At 34.4% G+C, this 21,355-nt stretch overlaps 1 protein-coding gene across 3 annotated transcripts in view; it reads right to left on the bottom strand.

Moving 5' to 3' along the window:
* Nucleotides 1-12,852: 12,852 nt before the first annotated feature.
* LOC100724066 (pancreatic alpha-amylase) overlaps nt 12,853-21,355 on the bottom strand; it is a 34,942-nt gene continuing 26,439 nt past the window's right edge. For all 3 annotated transcript variants that reach the window (XM_063255107.1, XM_063255111.1, XM_063255098.1), the window contains 7 exons: nt 20,921-21,151; nt 19,971-20,104; nt 19,220-19,342; nt 15,669-15,768; nt 14,761-14,879; nt 14,540-14,665; nt 12,853-13,075 (listed from right to left, as the gene is read on the bottom strand). In XM_063255107.1, the coding sequence (XP_063111177.1) occupies nt 12,886-13,075; nt 14,540-14,665; nt 14,761-14,879; nt 15,669-15,768; nt 19,220-19,342; nt 19,971-20,104; nt 20,921-21,151 (1,023 nt within the window). In that variant the 3' untranslated portion in view covers nt 12,853-12,885. The remainder of the gene's footprint in view (nt 13,076-14,539; nt 14,666-14,760; nt 14,880-15,668; nt 15,769-19,219; nt 19,343-19,970; nt 20,105-20,920; nt 21,152-21,355) is intronic.

Genomic DNA, 21,355 nt, shown 5'->3' with positions numbered 1-21,355 from the left:
TGGCTGAGGGGCAGCTGTTCAGGGTGGCTGCAAGACACAAGAATGAAAGAGCAAAAGGTGAAAAGCACGCCACCTTCCCTCCATTATATTATATGCTGATTACCTACCGCTAGGTGGGTATAGCACTCACACTGCCAATCCCAGAACTAGACAGTGAACCAATCACAAATGCTAATCTCAGCCACCTCAATGACTACATGAGGCTTTGGGAGACACTTAAACAAGCCATAATGGTGCAGAAGATGATAACACACATCTGTGACTGAAGTTGTATATATTGAAGGCCAGGCTTCAAGATAAAGATAGAATGACCAGGCTTAAATGCCTCCTCAAGAAATAAGCAAGTAAATTAAAGTTTATACTGCAATTGGTATCACCTGGCCCAATAAAGTCTAGATAGACATCAGTCACCATGGTGGGTGGGTGACTAGGACATCCTAATCCATCCCTTTCCATTTACACTTGCTACATGACCACCTTCCCCATTGGATCAACATTACCTAAGTGGATATACTTATAATTTTACTAGTTGATCATAGTTTTGACCCACCATGTACCCATCTCAAGATTTTGCTCTATAAAAGTTCCACTTTTAGATCACTTCTTATCTCTCAGGAACTATCTCTCTGAATAAATGTTTCCTACATTTAGCTTCCATTGTTCCTTAGAATTCACACTTCACTTTTGGGGAACACAAAGTCAGCATATCTGACATTTAGCAGGTTGGGAACTATATTATTTCCCCTATATCAGTTGCAATAGTAGGATAGAAATGCCAAACTTAATACTTGCTTTGGTTATTCATCAGACATCTGCAGACACGAACAATCATTACTTTTAGCAAAAGTAGCCTACGAATCCCTATTAAATTCTAGCTTTCAAATATGGGCACATAAACTCAATATGTTAAGATTTCAAAAAGAGCACAATATTATTTTCTTTTAAAGTTTCAATAACTTGTTATTATTTTACCTGCTTTTACATTTTTATACATCAGTACTGAGAATAAGAGAAGCATGTTTACTGCAAAGTTGAGGAAGTATTCATTTTGCCAGATTTACAAATCTTCTCATTTAACACAATAAAGTGAAAGAATACACAATATTTTTATTTTACAAACTGGACTTCTGAGGAGTTTTTAACAACCACTGGTTGAATTAAAATAAAAATACTGTATAATCATTTTATGATTCAAGAAATTTTAAAAACTCAACAAAAGTTATGAGTTGCACTTGACAAATTTGTTATTATAGGGTAATAATATATACACTAGTTGCTCTTTAAATCTAAGTGAAGTAGTTTATAACAAAACTTCTTCAAGACACATTTTTACTTAAAATAAAATATGCCTCTGAGGTGAACTTTTTCTTCCAGTTTATGGTCAAGGACAAAAATAGTAAACAAACAGTATATTTTCCCATCTGTTCAGTTTCTTTCCTTTTCTTTTTTTCTTTTTTAGTTTAAAGAGAATAAAACCAACAAAATAAAGCCAATCAAAACAAAACAATGAAAGTGGCACAGAATTTAAAAACAGTATAATAGGAAATCAACAATGGCCACCATAAAATATCTTTCTATCTTCACAATAGCTGTCACAACCATCAGATATGGTCAAATCAAACCAAACAAAACAGAATAAAACCAATCAAAACAGAACATTAAATAAAATTAAACAATAAGTCAGAACAAAACTAGACAGAACAATTTCAAAACAAGACATGTTTGCTATTTTGCATAGTGTTACTCTCCTAATAGATGCTCATGCTACCGCCCTTAGGCCTACAAAGTCAACAAACTATACAAGCATTTAGTTGTTTTTGTTTCTCAGTTATTATCAACTCAGCTTGTCCTCTGAACCAGCTCACTGTTTACAGTGGGGAGGGGAGTCTTGATTCTCATCCTGCACGCTAGTTGGCTCACAGGAAGTATGAACTGGCATCTCTCTTCCTGATCCCCACATGGTTTGCTGCAATCTGTTTATTTTCTTGTAAGAAACCTTTAAAAGAGGCTTAAATTATCAATTTCATTTTCTTTTCTTTTTTTTTTTACCAGTATGACTTCAATGAAGCTCCTAAATTATTTACTCAAAATTTTATCATTTTGTACAGGAAATTATGTCACATGTGTTGTATCCAGATTTTTGTCTTTATATCTACCTTTTTAATATAAATTGCCAGAGCAAAGACAACACCAGAAATTTGGGATTCACTTAAATTGAGATGGAAAAGAAAAACTAAATATAAACAGAAAAAACAAGGAAATTTTTAATTTTAAAGTTTTACTTTTAAGATATCAGAAGCTTTAGGATATAATCATGTTACCAAATTGTATTTATATCTTTGTTTTATAGATTTTTTCTACTATATAGATATGTTTATAATCTCTATGTTTTATGAGTTTTTACCTGGTCATCATGTTCGTATCACTTAAGTATACTATAAAGTAATAAATTAAGTTAGAACAATTTAGTTTATAACACAAATTTTTGCGATCTGATCTTACTATGAAAAAACTGATTAAAAGGAGCTCAAAGAATGTTCTTAGGTAAAACATTCTAGATTACTCATTTTAAAGATATCTCCATAACGTATATTCCCAACACTAGACCACAATTTCTCCTTCCTGAGGGTCTGTATGTTATTTTCTGTGTGTATGCTTAATTCTGCATATTAAAACCTATCTATGCCTCTTACTGAAATTATTTTTCTGTGATGAGAGTTAAGAACCTTCTTTGAGAGCCAAAATGAGTTTTCCTTCTCTTCTTTGGGGAAACTCTTCAGAGCCTGACGAGTGACAGTCTTTTGTGAACCATTAGACGATAATCTGAGGTGGTGATTTTTTTAAGTGCAGTTGAAGCTTTTCTTTTCATTCAACTCTTTGCCCTCTGAAGAATTTTCTCTCTCTTACTCTGCAAATCTCTGCAGATTTAATCTCCCTTTTCAGGGAACAAAGCTTTCTAAATCCTGAGAAAAATGACCATTTACATATAAAACCACCAAAAATATGAGCCATTTGTTTTCTTTAATCAGAAATGGAAAGACATTTCAGGGGTTACATTCAAAATTCTCACTAAAACCTCTCTTGGGTAAAAATATTCTACTCTGGAGTCAGATGCAGCTAAAAACTTGCCTTTCGTAAGACAAATAAGAATAGACCTGCTCAGAGAATGGAGTTAAGCTCACCCACAGCAGTGTAGGAGGTAATTCTGAGATAGAACAAAAGAAAATTGAGCTGAGTTAGATACCTGAAGGAGCATCCTTCTTCAACATGCATATTGTGGGGTCCTAAACACTCTACACCAAAGGAGACCCGCTCATCTGCTATTTTAGATTTTCTTTAGTGTTTCTTTCCTTCACTTCCTTTACTACACAAACTGGAGGCATATGCTTAGTTTACCTATTGCCATAGTTTCCCTTTTCAGAGTGACTGAAGGAATCACCCAAGTCACACAGATTCCAGTGACTGTTTATACTGGACTCAAAACCAAGAAGTTACTCACTCTGTGTGTGTGTGTGTGTGTGTGTGTGTGTGTGTGTGTGTGTGTGTGTTTTCTTAGAATTTACTCTCTATCTTTCTATCCTTGTAGTCCTTCTTTTCCCACTTCAAGGCTCATTTTGTATTTTTTTTTTTGCACTTTTAGAAGAAAACTTCCTGCAGCTTTTATTATGTCAGTTAGCAGGGTGAGAGGTGACTAAATGGTGGAGCTGAAGTGTTAAAATGAGTGTCAAAGAAATGATCTCTAATTTCTTTAATCTGCAATTCAAACCAAGGAATAATTTCTGTTTTTTTCTTTGCTTCTACATGAAAAAGGGAGAAATGCAGTTGGGAGTTGGGGAGAGTTCTAGTGGATGAATCTAAAGCAGTTATATATGTACATCTTCACTTTGGCTATGATGGATCTTATCCATTTATTTGCATAGTTTCTGTGGTGTGTTTGGCTATTATTTCTAATTTCATTGCACTGTGATCTGATAATTAGCATGGGGTTTTGATCCTTTAGCATTTTCTTAAGGATGCTTTATGGGCTGTACAAGGTTTATTTTGGAGAAGTTCTCATGTGCTGCTTAGAAAAAGGTGTATTCTGTTTCTGTGGGATACAACACTGGGCTGTATGAAGTCCATATGTTTGAAAGTATAGAACAATTCTGATTTTTTTGTCTAGTTCATCTATCTATTTGTGATTGTGAAATGTTGAGCTTCCCCTTTATGATTCATTGATTTTATCTGATTTTTTCTTGTCAATTAGTGTATATTTTATGATATTGAGCATGCCAGTAGTTGGTGGATACATGTGTATAGCTATTATCTCTTTATCCTGAATTATTCCCTGAAGGTAGGGTAATTACTCTTGCTTTTTTAAAGTTTCACAATACATGAAATATTACTTTCCATACTTTTTTAATGCAAACACTTTATAATAAAAGTGCTTTTATGCATTGCATATTGTTGGCTTTATTTCTTAATCTATTCTCTTAATCTGCCTTTTGATTGGGAAATTGAGATCATTTACATTGAAAGTGATTATTGAGAATTATTGCTTCATTCTTGTTATTGTTTCATTTTTCTGTTGCTGATTTCCTTATTTTTTTCCCCTTTTGCAGCTATTCATATCACCAAGTGTATTCACTCTTTTTGACGTATTGGCATTGATAGTTTCATTGTCTCTTTCTGGGAAATCCTTGAGAATTTTCTGTAGTACTGTTTTGGTGGTCATAAATTTTTGAAATACTCCTTGTTCTGTACATACCCTATTTCTCTATATATTTTGAAGGAAAGTTTTGCAGAATTGAAAAATTAGCATTGGAAATTATCATCTTTCAGGGTTTGAAAGAGTTTGGTCCAAGCTCTCCTGTGCTTTAAGTTTTGTGTTGAGAAGTCTGCCATAATTCTAACAGGCCTACCTTTATATGTGATCCATTGCCTTACTTTAATAAGTTTTAGGGTTTTGAACCTATAATGGAATTCAGGTTCTTTGAATATAATGTGGTGCAAAAAGATTCTCTTTGGCTCGTGATTATTTGGGGTTATGTATGCCTTACCTAGCTGCATGCTTATTTGGGGAGCTTCCTGCCATTACCTCTTTGAAAATGTGTTTTATATCATTTATGTTGCTTCCTGATTTTTCACATTCAGACATTAATGACAGGGTTACATTCCTGCAACTATATCACTAAATGAATTAGTCATTAAATGAAGAATTGTATGTAGTATACACATTACAATATTCAGAATAAAGAAATGTTCAAAGGAAACCCCAACCTGAAGGTTTTGTTTTATTTGCATAATTCTTACATGAAATAGTAGAATGTATAAAAGAATATAAAACTAATGTACTATATTATACAGTACAATCAGCAAAATTACAGTCCTATACTGTAGAAGGTACCATAAGGTCACATTACCATTCATATTCCTGCATCGTAAGTCTGGTTGCAGATCATAAATCCAAGCAGCAAATCATAAGTCTGAATAGTCATTAAATAGGTAGGTTGTTAAATGAGAAATATTATATTCCAGTTACTCTTAGTTTAGTCTTCTTTGTGTCATCTAGCAACTGATGAATCCACTTTTCATTTTTTCTTGTTCCTTTAAATTGTCTTTGACTGGCTGGCCTTTCTCGGAATCATAGTCTTCTAGTTCTGCATTTCTGTGCTAATATATTGGCCACTCAGGTGGCCATACTTTCTTTTTTAATTTTTATTTAAAAGAAGACTAAACAAAACAGAAAAAGCATAGAAATAGTACATACCTTCAAAGAAAAAATAAACAGTAAGAAATCACTAGGTGATGATTACATATTGTCCTCTTACAAATAGTTGTTCAAGAAAAAGTGAAGCATACAAAGTGGGAATTCAAACAGTGAGACTGCACACAGTTCTGCTCAACTATCCAACAAAAACTTAGTAATATGGTTATTAATCCTATATACTTAAACATACATACAGTTATCCATACCTTCATTTATGTTAAGATTAAACAAACCAAAGCAAACTAAAATCACTCTAAACAAAGAATAATAGTATTGCTGGATTTCACATCATGACACTACGGCATCAGCATGGGTACTGTAGTGTCTCTTGTAGTTGTTCATTTCATCATGTCTTATAAGATCAGTTCTTGTAAATTGTTTATAGGTTCTATGCATGCATGAGTCTTAACATGTATTTCTATCCTTTCAATATTAGAGGGAGAAACAAAACAAAGCAAGACAAAACAAAACATATTCCTATAAACACATGAAATGAAAAAGTCATATAAAACCCCTGTACAAGGTATTCTACATTGGTTACTGTGTTGTCTCTTGTTATTTTCAATAGAATTGTCTATATCATCAGACATAGTATAATTGAATATAGCAGTACATAACAATATTAATAAAAACAAAACTTTGTAGATAGTGTAAAACTTCAAAAACAGGTAATAATCAAACCAGAATGGGTATCATAGTGAATCTTGTTATCTTCAGTGTAGTTGCCTATATTCTCAGACTTGGTACTTACAATCATAACAGTTTTGAATAAAATCTGTCGATACCAAACAGCAATTAAGCAAACCAGATTTAACTAACATCAGTCACGGAAAAACAGTATAACTTATACAGGGTTCCAAATCAAGTTAATAGGAAATTAAGGACGATTACTGTACTATATCCTATTATTTTTTGGATAGCTGTCTGTGCTCTCAAATCTAATGCAAGTAGACAAACTGGGACAGAATATAATCTATCTAAGCAGAGCAGTGTGAGTAATGTGGGTTTTAAATCCTGATACACAATTAATAATATACTGTGTCTTCTTTTTAAAGACTACTTCTTACATTTCACTCCCCCAGGGTACACTGTGAATTTTTGGGTCTCACTAACACCCTCAGTTTTTAGATTGGGGGGCAACCTGCTATTTACCTAAGTGATTCTGAACCTTCTCCCTCCTGGACTTGATCTCAAGTTGTATTCCTTTACTTATTAAAGCCTGTCTTTCCAACTTATCTGCAGGTGCTGGTTGAGTTACCCCTATTACTCTCTGGTTCCCTGTCACATAGAGCATTGTTTTTTTTGGTCTGTAAGCCCTTTTTCAGGTTAGTTATATTTCCTATAAAGATCATCTCAGTGGACCTTACCTCCTGATCTACTCTGCCTGTGTTTCTCTTTCTTTTTCTTTTTCTTTTTTTTAGTGTATCAAGGCCATCTATATTAGAGATTATAGCCCACTTTCTCTGCCTCATTTCTGTTGTGCTCTTTTTCTGCCATTAGTTGCCTGCTTTTCTCCTTCATTCCACTTTCTGCTCCATCCATTGAGGCTTCTCTGCCACTGTTCCTGAAATCCTGGTACTTTTCTCTCTATATAGAATGTCCTTCAGTATTCTCTGTAGGGTTGAATTGGTGGTCGCAAATTTCCCCAATTCCTCTTTGTCTAGGAAGGATCTTGTTTCTCCATTAATTTCTGAAGACAGTTTTTCAGGGTACATCAATCTGGGCTGGAGGTTATTTTCTTTCAGGGCTTGAAATACTTTGCTCCAAAGTCTTCTTGATTTGATGGTCTGTGTCAAGAAGTCTTCCATGATTTTGATGGCTTTTTTCTTTATCGGTGATCTGTTTCATTTTTCTGACAGCTTTTAATATTCTGTTCTTATATTTCTGAGATCTTGATTATTATATGTCTGGGTGTGGCTCTGTTTTGGCTGTAGATGGCTGGAGTTCTGTGTGCCTCATACATCTGAATATCATTTCCTTTTCCTATGTTTGGGAAGTTTTCCTTAATTATTTCTGTGAATATCCTTTGTAGTTCCTTTGTTTGTACACCTTCTTCTTCATTCACATCCTTTATTCTTAAGTTATAGATCCTCTTGTCGACTTCTAGCCTTTGTACTGTCACTGTTTGTTTCCTTATTATTTTTAAGAAATTTTTCCTTTCATGATCACACATTGAAAACCTGTCTTCAAGTTTTGATAGTCTATCCTTAGTTTCTTTCAAGCAGTTTTGCCAGCTTTCAATGGAGCTTTTTTTTTTTTTTTATTTCCTGGTAATGTCTTTGAACCTGCTTCATGTATTCTATGTTTTCTTTATATTCTTGATCAAATGTTTCTCTCCTTATGTAGTGTTCCTCCATTCTTCTGTCTGTGTCTTGAGAGGTGCTTGGCATTTGTTTTATTAATCTACTTATATCTTGCTTTATTTGATTAAATATTTCACTTTTTAGATCATCTATGAGGAATGAAGATATCTCCTTATGTCCACTTATGCCATGTCTGATAATGCATGTTTGCTGCCCTCAGTCTCTTTTGTATCGATGTTCTCTCTCCTCTCCTGGGTCAATGTTCTCAGGACTGGTGGCTGGGGACTTTTTCTTGTTGCTTCCTCTTGTCACATTTTTGGTTTCTTGCATACAGGTGTATAGAGGCAGTCCCATTCCCTTTCCTTGTTGGTTATAGTTCTTCTGAAGTACACTGGCTAGGGCTTTCTGCCCACTCCAGTGTACTATGGAGGTGCAAGCAGGGGAAGCGTATGCTGGCCCCTCCCCTCCGGGTCAGTCAACCTTCTGAGACCTTCACTGCGTTAGTGTGCACTGCATGTAGGGAATTGGTTTGGGACAACTTATTGAGTCCCAGCCAAGGGCATGACCCAGGGAAAGCATACCCCACCAATCTGGTCTGGGAAGGGAACAACTGACTGAAGTCACTGCTGTTCCTTGTTCCTGCCAGTCCTGCCAGATTCCCAAATGTCATCCTGTTAGTGCCCCTTTCCCATGGAAGGGTCTTATTCCCGGCACTCACAGCAGGTCAATGCAGGTCCCTTGCCAGTTCCATTCTCCATTGGGCTCACTGACCTCCTACTTCAGTGCAACTGCACTTCAGTGCAAATATGGTTTCAGTAAGTTGAAGTGGCAGGAATTCAGGTGGTTCAATGAGTCATGGCCACACGAGTTCAAGCACTGCAGTGAGACCACCAAATCTCCAATAGTAGCCCCAGGACTGCATGTTTGACATGTTCTTTTTCCATTAGTTTTTTGCTGGGTTGAGAGGATCCATCTGCCTCTGGGCCTCCCCACCATGTTGTATTTCAGCATCTGAGTCGTCTATCTCAGGGAGCCTCTGTATTCTGCTCTTATCTATCTGCCATCTTTCCAGTGCCCATACTTTTGATATAAATTTTAATCTCCTGGGTATCTAATCCAAACATTTTCATGAGCTCTAATTCTTTGCTAAATGGATCATTCAGGTTTTGTATCAATTTGTTTAATTCACCTTGCTTTTTATTAGTGTCTTTTGCCAGCTACTGGAACATTTTTCTCTTTGTAACACAGAAACTGATCTCTTACAGAGATTTAGCAAATTCAACAAAAGCAGCTCTTTGAAAGCTTTCCTTTGTTTCTCTTCCCCTTTATCTTTCACTTCCACCCTAAACATTTGCTTCACCTAGATGGTTAACTGCTAAGTCTTTCTTTAGACTCAAAACAACTGATAATTTTTGTCATGTTCTTCTCCCTCCTCTCCCCCCCCCCCCCCCGCCTCTTAAGACAGAGTCTCACTCTGAAGTTCAGGCTGGCCTTGAACTCATTTTGTAGCCCACGCTGGTCTCAAACTCACTGATCCTCCTGCCTCAGCCTCATGAGAACTGGGATTACAGGCATTTACCACCACACCCAACTTCATGTTCTTTCTTTGTACGATTTTCTATGTATCAACTATTTCAAAGTAAGTAATTTGAAAAAAATAAATTCAGGTGCTATCTCCAGAAGTTTGTATCCATTTGAGATGCTCCACAACAAAAAAGCCAAAATGAGACAACATGCCCTAGATGAAAAGGACATTGCAGTTTTCCTGGCTTGTTTCTTTTCCTTAATCTCCCTCAAAAAAGTCTTTGTAAAGCCACTCTCCACCCTCACCATGACAGAGCTTTGATATAGAAAATAGATGTTTTATGGCTTCCATTTCTTTCCTATGGTTTAGCTTGCATGATTTCCATCATTTTTCTAAGTCTCTCTATTTTTTATCCTATCAACTCTAGAGTTACTGCACTTGTCTTTCATTATGGTCACCATCTCTGTAGTTATCTGAGAAATTATTCTTGATTTGATTTTTTTTTATAGAATCTCATTCATTTGTCTTGTTACTTCTGCGATTACCACTTTAGAGAGAAGGCTTTTGAATTGTTCCACTTCATTGCCTTCTGGCTTTGCCTTTGGTAAGCTAGAGGTCTGGTGTTGCTTTTTCTATTTGTTTTTTAGTTTAATTTCTGGGTTGATACTTGTAAAGGCCTATGATGAGAAGCTTTATTGATAGTACTTATAACTCTTAAGAAATAAGTAGTTCTCAGGCATGTCCTCCAGGTATCGCTGGTTTTTGGGTTTTGAGTTTATTGCAAGATCTTGCCTTTTCAGTTTATTGTGAATGAAAAGTTGCTGTCTATTTGGCCCAGCCACTGGTTCTTTGGCATTTGCCTGCAGTATTTTGTGACTCAGTCTTGTTATACCAGGAAGAGCAACGTGTTAAAACAATTATCCCACTTTGGCTAAAGCAATACAATCAGCAATAACAATAGTATCAAACATGACGTAGAAAATGATAAAGTATGATAACTATTAATTTTCTACTTTTTATTTTACGAACTAGATTTGTGGTTATATTACAAAATCTAAAAAACCAGAACATTATATGTAGTGAATAAGCCCTTAATTTGGTTATTCTATCCTCGGGGAGAAAATTTAGACAGGATTAGGGAGTGAGATAAAGAAATAGAAAAGGAAAAGATTAAAGGTAAGGCTGGAAGACAAAGGAGGATCTCACAAACTTTGGGAAAGAAAAGAGTGAAAGAAAGAAAGAAGAAATAAAAAGAAGAGAACAGAACAATCACAAAAAACTAGAGATCATGTTCACAGTCATACAAAAACAAAAACAAGGAAAAAAACCAAACAATGACAATGAAAGCAAAAAGCAAGGAGAGAGAGAGAGAGAGAGAGAGAGAGAGAGAGAGAGAGAGAGAGAGAGAGAGGGAACAGACAGACAGAGACAGAAAGACACAGAGAGACAGAGAATGAGAGAAAACCTCCACTTCAAGGTGTGTCTCTGCTATCACTGATATACAGTGTGGAGAGACTGGATCCAGATCCATGTTGATTAATGCCCCCAAGCCAACAGTTGCTTTACAGTGTAGTAGTACATAATTCCACAGAGCCTGCACATTATTTGCCCCGAAGTTCTCTCTGGTTTCTGGCCACGAGGCTGGAACCAGACCCGTTCAGTCTGCAGCAGTTGGTTCACCTTTCTACAGGCTTGAATTCTGCAAGGACCACTAGATGGAGCCAGTACTTCTGAGTTTCTAGCTCCGTTGGCTCCTTTACAAAATAGCTTCAGCCAATTTCCCTCTCCTGCAGGGTGTCCAATCCCACACCACTCACCACCGTGTCCACCGCTTCAGTCCACTTGTGCACCTCTCTGTAGAGACCTCAGAGATTGCCAGCAGTTACTGTGTGTTTGCAAGTTTGAGCCACTTTTCCCATGCAGTGAGTCCCAGCTCAAGGAATAGCCACCACCCACTACCTTTTCTTCTTTGTCGAAGTTTCTGTCTTTGCTCTCCCCTTGAGCTTCAGTTTTCACTTTAGATACTTTCTCAGTGGGTCTAGGGAACCCACTTTTCACCTTCTTATCTTCCTCACATTGCTATATTCCAGTGTCTGGACACCAAATTTCAGAAAGGTCCTTTCTGCTGCTTACCACTCCACCATCTTCTCTAAATTGCCTGATGTAAAATATAGAAAAACCTGATATGTGGTTTTAAAATTGCAGACCCTAGAATAGAACTCATTGCTTCCTACAACTCTGAGTTTTCAAATGTTGAAAAGTTGATCTTTGACCAGGAGGTATCTGGGCTTTTAATCTTGTTAAGATAATTTGGAAAGTTATTGTATATGTATTTACTATTTAGGTCAACTGTAGACAGAAACAATAACAATATCAATAATCATAATATTGAAATTACTTTATACAGACACTCAACTAATGCCCCCAAGTGTCTTCTGTGGTCAGTCACACCACATGATTATAAGTTTAATGAAATTGTTCCATAGAACGTATAGAATAATATGAACTACAATGTCCTATTATCACAAGTTCCTATTTTTACAATGTGCTATTTTTATTGACTAATGCAACTGTAACAGCAAGTTTGCAGCAATTTGTCAAAGCCCAGAATACATAATCATTATTTCATAATTATTTCATAATTTAATTATGATTACAGCTTATCTGAGGCCCAGTATCTTTTTTTTTTTTTTTTTTTTTTTTTTTTTTTTTTTGGTACTGGGAATTGAACTTAGGACCTTGCGCTTCCCAGGAAGAAGCTGTGCCACTGAGCTCGGTCAACTTCCTAATTTCTTCTGAGGGAAGCATTTTCAATGATCTAACCATCTTCCAATAGAAGACCCACCACTTAAAGTTCCCATTACCTTCACATCACCAGAACGGGAACCAAGCCTTCATCACAATGACATATGAGGTACATGACACATCCAAGTTAAAGTGTAGATTTTTTTTTTAAATTTGGGTTACATATAATCAGAGAGGACTAAGGTAAGGAATATTTTGCTATGTCAAAAACTAAAAATGGTTTCATAGCATTCATACAATTTGCGAGTATCAGCTTTTTTGAAATAGGGTACATTTTTTATTATCAAAGAGAGAAGAAGAAAGTCATAAAGGTTAATATAGGACAATTTTGGTTGTAGATATATTGTAATTGTATAGTTATGTGTAGGTTTTAAAATGCTTAAACTGATTCATGTTGATTGCATATAATTATTATTAAAATTTAATGAATTATAAGGACTAATGCATGTCCACGAAAAAAACACACTTGATTATGCTTTCTCTACATGTATTTAATTTGAACTTTATAATTTTGATTCAGCATGAATGGCAATAAAGGGGTCTTCTGCAGAGTTACTAATAAAAAATTGTGCCTTGCCATCATCAGAAACATAGACTTTAATTCCTGTGCAGTTGCCATCAATTTTATCTCCAGAAATGACATCACAATATGTGCCAGCAGGTAGACCAGTTTGCAAAGTAGATGACAATGACCTATAAAATACAATTTAGTATTTAACTTTAAATCAAACAAATGCAAGAAAGCAGATTATTTCTAGAATAAGTGAAGGATTTAACTTGGTGCTATATATTTTAAGCAGTCAAGTGCTCAATAAGAAACAAATTCAAATCTAAAGACATCTCCAGACATTCCCTAAATTCTAAAAGCAATCTTATAGAAAACTGATCAAATCAAATTGAAAAGTATATATTACCAAGTAAGGAAAGTCAAAAAATACTAATTGAAGTTTTGTAGGAGTTGCTGTACGTAAGTAGACAAATGAATATTATAAATTTATAATCTTCTGAACTTAACAAATGCTGAATTCTTTTAAGGATTTCTATGGGATTTTTTTTTCCACAAATATCTTTTCTTTCAAGAGGTTAAAAAGAATTTGATCTAGAAGTAAAAGTCATCTAGCATTTCTATAGCAAAGTACATAGTTTTGGTATGTAAATCTGTGTTGTATAGATTTATTTCAGTTCTTAAATCCAGAACACAAAAGTTAAAGAACTATCCATGGCAATCTTTTGGTTAAAAAAAGAGATACACATTACTTATTTATTTATATAAAATTAGGGTAAAATGAACTAACAATGAGTAGAACAATACTTTTTAAATGTATGTATAAAAATATACATGGTATGGTCCATCATATTCCGCAGTAAGTTTTTGTGTTTCATTTTAAAACTTTCCATTTGTGTTCTTTCACTTGTAATGCCTTTATTCTATTCCTGTCTTTAGATTCTCTCAAATACATAATTATAGTTACTAGGACCTTTTCAAAGTTATTGAAATTCCTTAGTCCAAGACCAACTTCTACTCATAGTCAACTCATAAATAATTTTTGACTTCCCTGACTCTCTAAATCACTATCCATTAACAGAGTCATAAGAATGCAAGCTATAAATCAAAGAAGTAGATGGAGAAGAGATGACATACAGAGCTAGGGGAAAAAATTATATTCCAGATAAGTCCAAAACATATTCTTTTAGTGACTTCACAGCTATTATATTATTGGTGTACTAACTAGACAATGCAATGAGAATATATTAATGTGTATTATATATATTAATATATATTAATATATATTAGTGTACCATACATTACTACAAACTATATAGAGGGTCATATATACTATATTATGCTATATATATTACTATACTACTAAATACGTTATATATTATATTTTATGCTATATATTACTGTACTATGATATACATTATACCATATATAATATATATACACATACATGATGGCAAGAGTGCATAAAAAGACATCTATTCAAAACAGAAAACCCTTATAAAAACAAAAGAAACTGAAGGGATCTAAAATTATTTTTTTCTGCCATAGACTAAAAGATATTTCAATTACGATAAAAAAGTAAATGAGAAGAGAAAGAAAAAAATAACCAATAACATAATGGAATACAATACTTTTAATTGGCATCTACTCACCAGTCATCATTGTTAAAGACAATGAATGCTTTGTTTCCTCTTCCAAAAGCTACTTGGTTGCTTCCATTATCCCACCAGTTTGAAAAAGGTTGGCCATCAGCTACGTTTCGGAAGGCAACCATGTTCCTAAAAGCACAGACTCATATAAAATGTCCTTTGACCTCACACTTGAAAACACAATGCTTTAGCATTAGAAAACATTTCTTAATAAGTGTGCCCACCTTATTTGACGCCAGCGATGTTCACAGATCCAGCCATTGCCACAAGTTGTGTCTGCATTGATAGTTACTTCTTTGATGACTCCATTGTCGTTTGGTGGTCCCATCCAATCATTAACATCCTTAATTATGAGAAAAATACCTTACATGTTTTGAGCACTCACACTTCTATCTTCCTTCTCCTTAATCAGGGCTACTACCTAATATCTGCAATATTCAGATATTTAGAATCCAACTTTTCTTTGCTGATCTTTACTGTGACTGTAGACTGCTTTTCTATAGTGGCATTGTTCAAGCAGTTTTATGCTATCAATTTTTCCACCACCAACAGCTTCTTAATATCACTACTCAACGTCACTGAAACAGCAAGAGCCTTTGAGCCTTAGTGACAAGAAAATTAGAATCTAAACTTCTATATAACATTAAAAAAACCTACAAAAGGTCTTTCTTTTCAAAAATTACGTAAAGGTAGCAAAAGAATAAGTGCAAAATCATATAGAATGAACAATATACACTAAAACAGATGCATGATGAATAAGTATCAAATAAAATTCTCTATGCAAAAACATTAAAAGGTCTTTACTGAGAAGCACATATTTTGTTTTCTGGTTTACACAATAAAAATTATTTATTTGTGTTTGTGTGTCCAAGTGTGTTGCACAAGTGTGTGTGTGCTCATGAGTGTGTCTATACATGTCAAGGATTGAACTCAGGACTCCGCATTTGCCAGACAGGAATTGTTCCACTGAGTTATATCCCTAGTCTGAAATAAGGGATATAACTTTTTTTTTTCTTTTTCAATACTGGCATTGGAAATTGAACTCAGGACCTTGCATTGCCTTCAGGCACTTATGCTATGGAGCTCTATCCCCAGCCCAGAGAAAGAGATTTTGAACAACTCTAAAACTTACATTTCCATTCTGAAAATATCGGTCCCAACGATAGCTTGACATTACTCGTGTAAATCCATAAGGATGAGCAAGCATAAAGCCCACAGCCATTTTATACATTCTGAAAATTACAAAATGACACTGTAAGAATAGAGCCTTCAATTATCATATAAAGGTAGATAAAAATTTTGGAGAAACATTTAATGCTGACAGTCCTCAAACTCTCCAATGAAACTGAAAGAGAAACAATTCTCCTTACTCATTCCTGAAAGCAAACATTACTCTAATACCAAAACCTGAGAAAGACCCAACTATAAAAGAGAACTATAGGCCAATCTCCCTAATGAATAAATATGCAAAAATTCTCAATAAAATTTTGGCAAACAGAATCCAGCAAATCATCAAGAAGATTATACAACATGATCAAGTGGGATTCATCCGGGAATGTAGGAATGCAAGGTTCAACACATGCAAATCAATGAATGTAATCAACCATATCAACAGAGCCAAAAATAAGAACCACACAATCATTTCTATAGATGCAGAAAGTTTTTGAAAAGGTCTAACACTTATTCATGATTAAAAAAACCTTACAGAAAATTGGAATCGATGGTCTTTACCTCAATATGATAAAATCTATCTAGGACAAACCAACAGCCAGCATCATATTAAACAGCCAAAACCTGAAAGCCTTTACCCTAAAATAAGGAACAAGACAAAGATGTCCCTTATCACCACTCCTATTCAATATTGTCCTGGAAATACTAGCCAGAGCAATTAGACAAGAGAGAGAAATGAAAGGAGTAAGGATAGGAAAAGAAGTTAAATTATCATTATTTGCAGATTACATGATATTCTTCATAGAAGGCTCCAAAATTCCATTGAAAGACTCCTAGGTATAATAAGTAAATTCAGCAGTATAGCTGGGCACAAAGTCAACACTCAAAAATCAAGAGCATTCATATGCACTAACAAAAAACCACTGAGAGAGAAATAATAAAAGTCACAGCCTTTACAGTAGCATCCAACAAAATGAAACACTTAGGAATTAATCTAACAAAAGAAGCAAATTCAGGGAAAATTGAAATACCCTGAAAAAAGAAATCGAAGAGGACCTCAGAAAATAGACATCCCTGGTTCATGGATAGGAAGGAACAAACATTGTGATAATGGCCATTCTCTCAAAATTGTTATGCAGATTTAATGCAATCCCAATCAAAATGCCACTAGCATATCTCATAGATCTAGAGATATCACTCCTAAAATTCATCTGGAACCAGAAGAGACCAAGAATAGCAAAGGCAATTCTAAGCAGCGAAGACAAGGCAGGAGGCATCAAAATCCCTGACTGGAAGTTATCCTACAAAAGTACTGTAATAAAATCAACATGATATAGAATTAAAACAGATCTGAAGGTCAGTGGAATAGATTAGAAGACACAACCATAACTACAAACACACTCAATCACTGGGTCAAACATGTTCCTGGAAGTACGACAGTCTCTTTAATAAATGGTGCTGGAAAAATTGGCTTTCCATATGCTGAAAACTAAAACTAGACCCATGCCTATCACCATGTACTAAACTAAATTCTAAATGGATAAAAGATCTAAATATTAAAACAGAAACACTAAATTTTTTGGGAGACAAAGTAGGTAGAAATCTTGAAAACATAGGTGTAGGTGGAGAATTCGTGAACAAGAATCAAATTGCACATGAAATATTTCACAGAATCAACAACTGGGATCGCATCCTGCCTATTAAAGAGTCTTTGTGTGTCAAAAGAAATCTTCTGTACATTGAAAAGAAAACACACAAATTGGGGAAAAATTATAGTGAATGGTCAATCCCTCAGACAAAGGACTTCTGTCCAGAACATATAAAGAATTTTAAAAAGTCAGATCCCCAAAATTCAAAGTCCCATTTCAAAAATGAGCATCTGACATGAATACACAGTTGTCAGATGAAGAAATACAAATGGAAAATAAATACATTAAAAAATGTTCAGCATCATTGGTCATTAGAAAAATGTAAATTAAAACAACACTAAGATTCCATCTTCCTCTAAAAAGAATGCAGGATCAAGAAAACTACCAACAAGAAGTGCTGGAGAGGTTGTGGGGAAAAAGGAACACTTCTACACTGTTGGTGGGAGTGTAGACTGGTGCAACCACTGTGGAGGTCAATCTGGAGATTCCTCTAAAAGCTGTGACTAGAGACCTCATTTGATCCAACTATTCCACTTCTGGGCATATTCCCAAAAGAACTGAAAACAACATACCACAGTGATATATGTGCACCCATGTTTATAGCAGCACAATTTATAATAGCTAGATCTCGGAAACAACCTAAATGCCCATCAACTGAGGAATGGATAAAAAAGATATGGTATTTTTACACAATGGAGTACTGCTCAGCTATAAAGAATGATCACTTTGAAATATTTATAAATAAATGGATGCAACTTGAGAGCATATTCATAAGTGAAATAGATCAAACTCACATGTATAAATACCGTGTAGTCTTCCTAGTTAAGAAATGGTAAGAATACATAAGATACAAAATTCTCAATAAATACAGTGAAAGGATAAGAAGCTGCTTAAAGGGGAAAAATAATATCTCAGGCAAAATGAGGAAAAAGAAAAAGCAATGGAAAAAATAAAATATCTAAAATGATATGAACACACTTAGGATAACTAAGATGATTGTGCTACAAATTCTGTAAGTTCTTGGGACAAAACAGTTAGCATTCATAGGCTTGGAACAATTGTGCATATTATTGTATGGTGATCTGAGGAACTCCTGAAGATTATTATGTAAAATAACAATCTTAGTTATGCTCATACCACCTTGTTTTGAAGGCCTATACTGTTAGTGTTCTAGGTTCTTTGCTATTGTTGTTTATGTCTTTTTCATTTTGTGGTTTTCTAGGAATTTGTTTTATTTTGTCTTGTTTTGTTTTGTTTTCCCTCTAATACAGAAAGGATAGGTATACATGTACAGACTCATGCATGTGTAGAACTTCTAAACAGTTTATGAGAATCGATTATATAATGCATGATGAAATGAACAACTACTTTGAAGAAAAAGAGACAGTAAGGTACCCAGTGCTGATTCCATAGCATCATGATGTGAAATCTAGCAACACTGTAATTCTTTTTTCAGAGTGATTTTACTCTGTTTTCTTTTGTTTAATTTCAACGTATGTGAAGGTATGGACAGCTAATTTAAAGAAATGAGAGATGTTACGGCAGCCATTGTTGACTTCTCTATTTTCTGGTCTTGAAGGCCTAAAATGCCTTCATCATCCTGTCCTAATCAGTTTTATTCTATTTTGTTTGTATGAATTCATTTTATGTGAAGCTATGGACAACTATTTGGAAGAAAACAAGAGTCAATGTGATAGTGAAGATCTCCGGTTGTCATGCTTTGAAATCTGTGTCTCTTACATTGTTTTCTTATTATCTGTTTTGTTCTGTTTTGTTCCATTTAATTTCACTGTCTTTAAAATAATTTTTTTTAAAAATTCACTTTAGAACTTGAAAACAAAATTTGGAGAAATGTATTTCTTACCTGGAATCCCAGAATGTAAGAATAGATGCTCCTCCAGCTCCATGACCTCGTTGATTGTCATGGTTATCCACAAAGACAAGGGCTCTGTCAGAAGGCATGAAGCCCCATCCTTCTCCCCAGTTCCTAGAATAAAAATAAGATGTACCAAAAAATGAGATGTACATATCATACATATGCATGTACAATTGCTTTAGAGCAATTTACTCTCATTTTTTCTACATTCTTCAGTTAAATTTTCTAATTAAGTGGTCTCCCAAAAGATTTTGCAATTTGGATTCATTATATTGAAACATAGATGGACTCCAGAAGAATAAACATTCATGTCATATTATAGAGCATATCAAAGTAAATTAAAAATCAGGCTTCAATGACAATGTTATAGTATATATAGTTTTATATTTGAAATTCATAAATTGAATCATATATGTCAATTACAGATTATGAGCACATCATAGATACTGAATAAAATGTTAAATTCATTTGAAGAATTAGCTGAGTTCACAAATTAATAGGAATGAACCTGAGAATACTCATATTATAGGATATAACTTCTTGGTAACTTGTTCAGTTTCTAAAATATTTGCTTTGATATTAAAAATAAAAGAGATTGTTAATTAATAAGGGTAAAGCCTAACATCAATTAGTAGTCAAAATCTTGGTAAGTATTGAAATAACAAGGTTTTATGAAGATTACTGGCTATGTGTCAAATAGACACAATAAAGTTCAAATGACAATGAACATTTTACTCACTTTAAGTAAGCCATCTTCTCTCCATTCCACTTGCGAATAACTGTACCTAGTTTGGCCCCATACTTGAATTCTGTCACACGGCCATTTCCAAAGTATTCACTACTTGTAATTGCTTCACCGCCCAGATCAATTACCTAATAGAAATATAGAGGAAAAAGTCTTTCACATCAGAATTTTAAAGTTGCATTCAAATACATTTAAGCTAGTTATGTAACTTGACATACTCCAAAACATTCTTTTCATAAACATGTGCCACAATATTGAAAGAAATTTGATGATAGGGTGACAAATTATCCTTTAAAAAAAGCTTAACTTACTTATTTTTCCACAGATATAAACAATAGCTCACACCAACACACATTTATTATTTGACTGACAACATTTCTCAGTGCTTGATAATTATTTAATTTCCAATGACAACAAAATCTTAGCACATTTTTGCATATGGGAAAACGGTTTTACAGAAATATAATCAATTTTCTCAAAATGTTACACAGCCTAGAGTCCAGAGTTGTTTCAAACAGCTACTAATTATGTAGCCAAGATTTTATCTAAGATAGATTTGTTTGTAGCAACAGAGGTTAACAATTGTCTGTCTTCTCTATAGTACATAAAGAGGTATTAAGTGGCTCAGTTTAACTTTCACATTCATACAATTTTTATGTTTCCATGCAAACTATTTTGATAAAGAATTAGATTTGCGGGGCTGGGGATTTAGCTCAGTGGCATAAGCGCCTGCCTTGCAAGCAGGCAGTCGTGAGTTCAATTCCTGGTATCGAAAAAAAAAATAGGAATTAGATTTGCTACCTTTGAATACAGTAAAAGAATACTCTTTTGGAATGATGAATGTTGCAGAAATCACATATTTTATTAATCTGTCATTTATTGTGGAAAGAATAACATGCCCTTTTATTATATGCATACACATACATTGATTATTATTGATGTACCTCTTGGAAAATGAAAGGTCGACTTCCTGCAGAGAACCACTTTGTGTTGAGATTATTCAGTTTATCCAAAATTGCCTTGATGTCTCCAGGCCACATGTGCTTAGAAGCATCAAGTCTGAACCCTGCTACACCAATGTCAATAAGCTTGTTCAGGTAGTCGGCAATCTTGGTACGCACATAATCCTTCTCCAGTGCAAGATCCAGAAGACCAGTGAGACGGCAGTCTCTGACCTGTTGAGGTAAATTTTTTCATTCATTCATAAAACATCATCTTTCACCTAAGAATCCATTTAATTATTCAATTACATATTTAGGTTATTATATGCTACATAATGTGTTCTTTGCAAAAATATTAGTGATAATGAAACTTTACTGTGAGCATACTTGTGAAATGATTTTTAGTACAAAAATAAAGGAGGTAAACTTTTCACTTAG

This window comes from Cavia porcellus, unplaced genomic scaffold, assembly GCF_034190915.1.
Source record: "Cavia porcellus strain 051 isolate PalLab524CR breed Dunkin Hartley unplaced genomic scaffold, mCavPor4.1 scaffold_1, whole genome shotgun sequence".
Classification (NCBI taxonomy): Eukaryota; Metazoa; Chordata; class Mammalia; order Rodentia; family Caviidae; genus Cavia; species Cavia porcellus.
The sequence above is the reverse complement of the archived record's forward strand: the minus strand, read 5'-3'. Positions and strand labels throughout refer to the sequence as shown.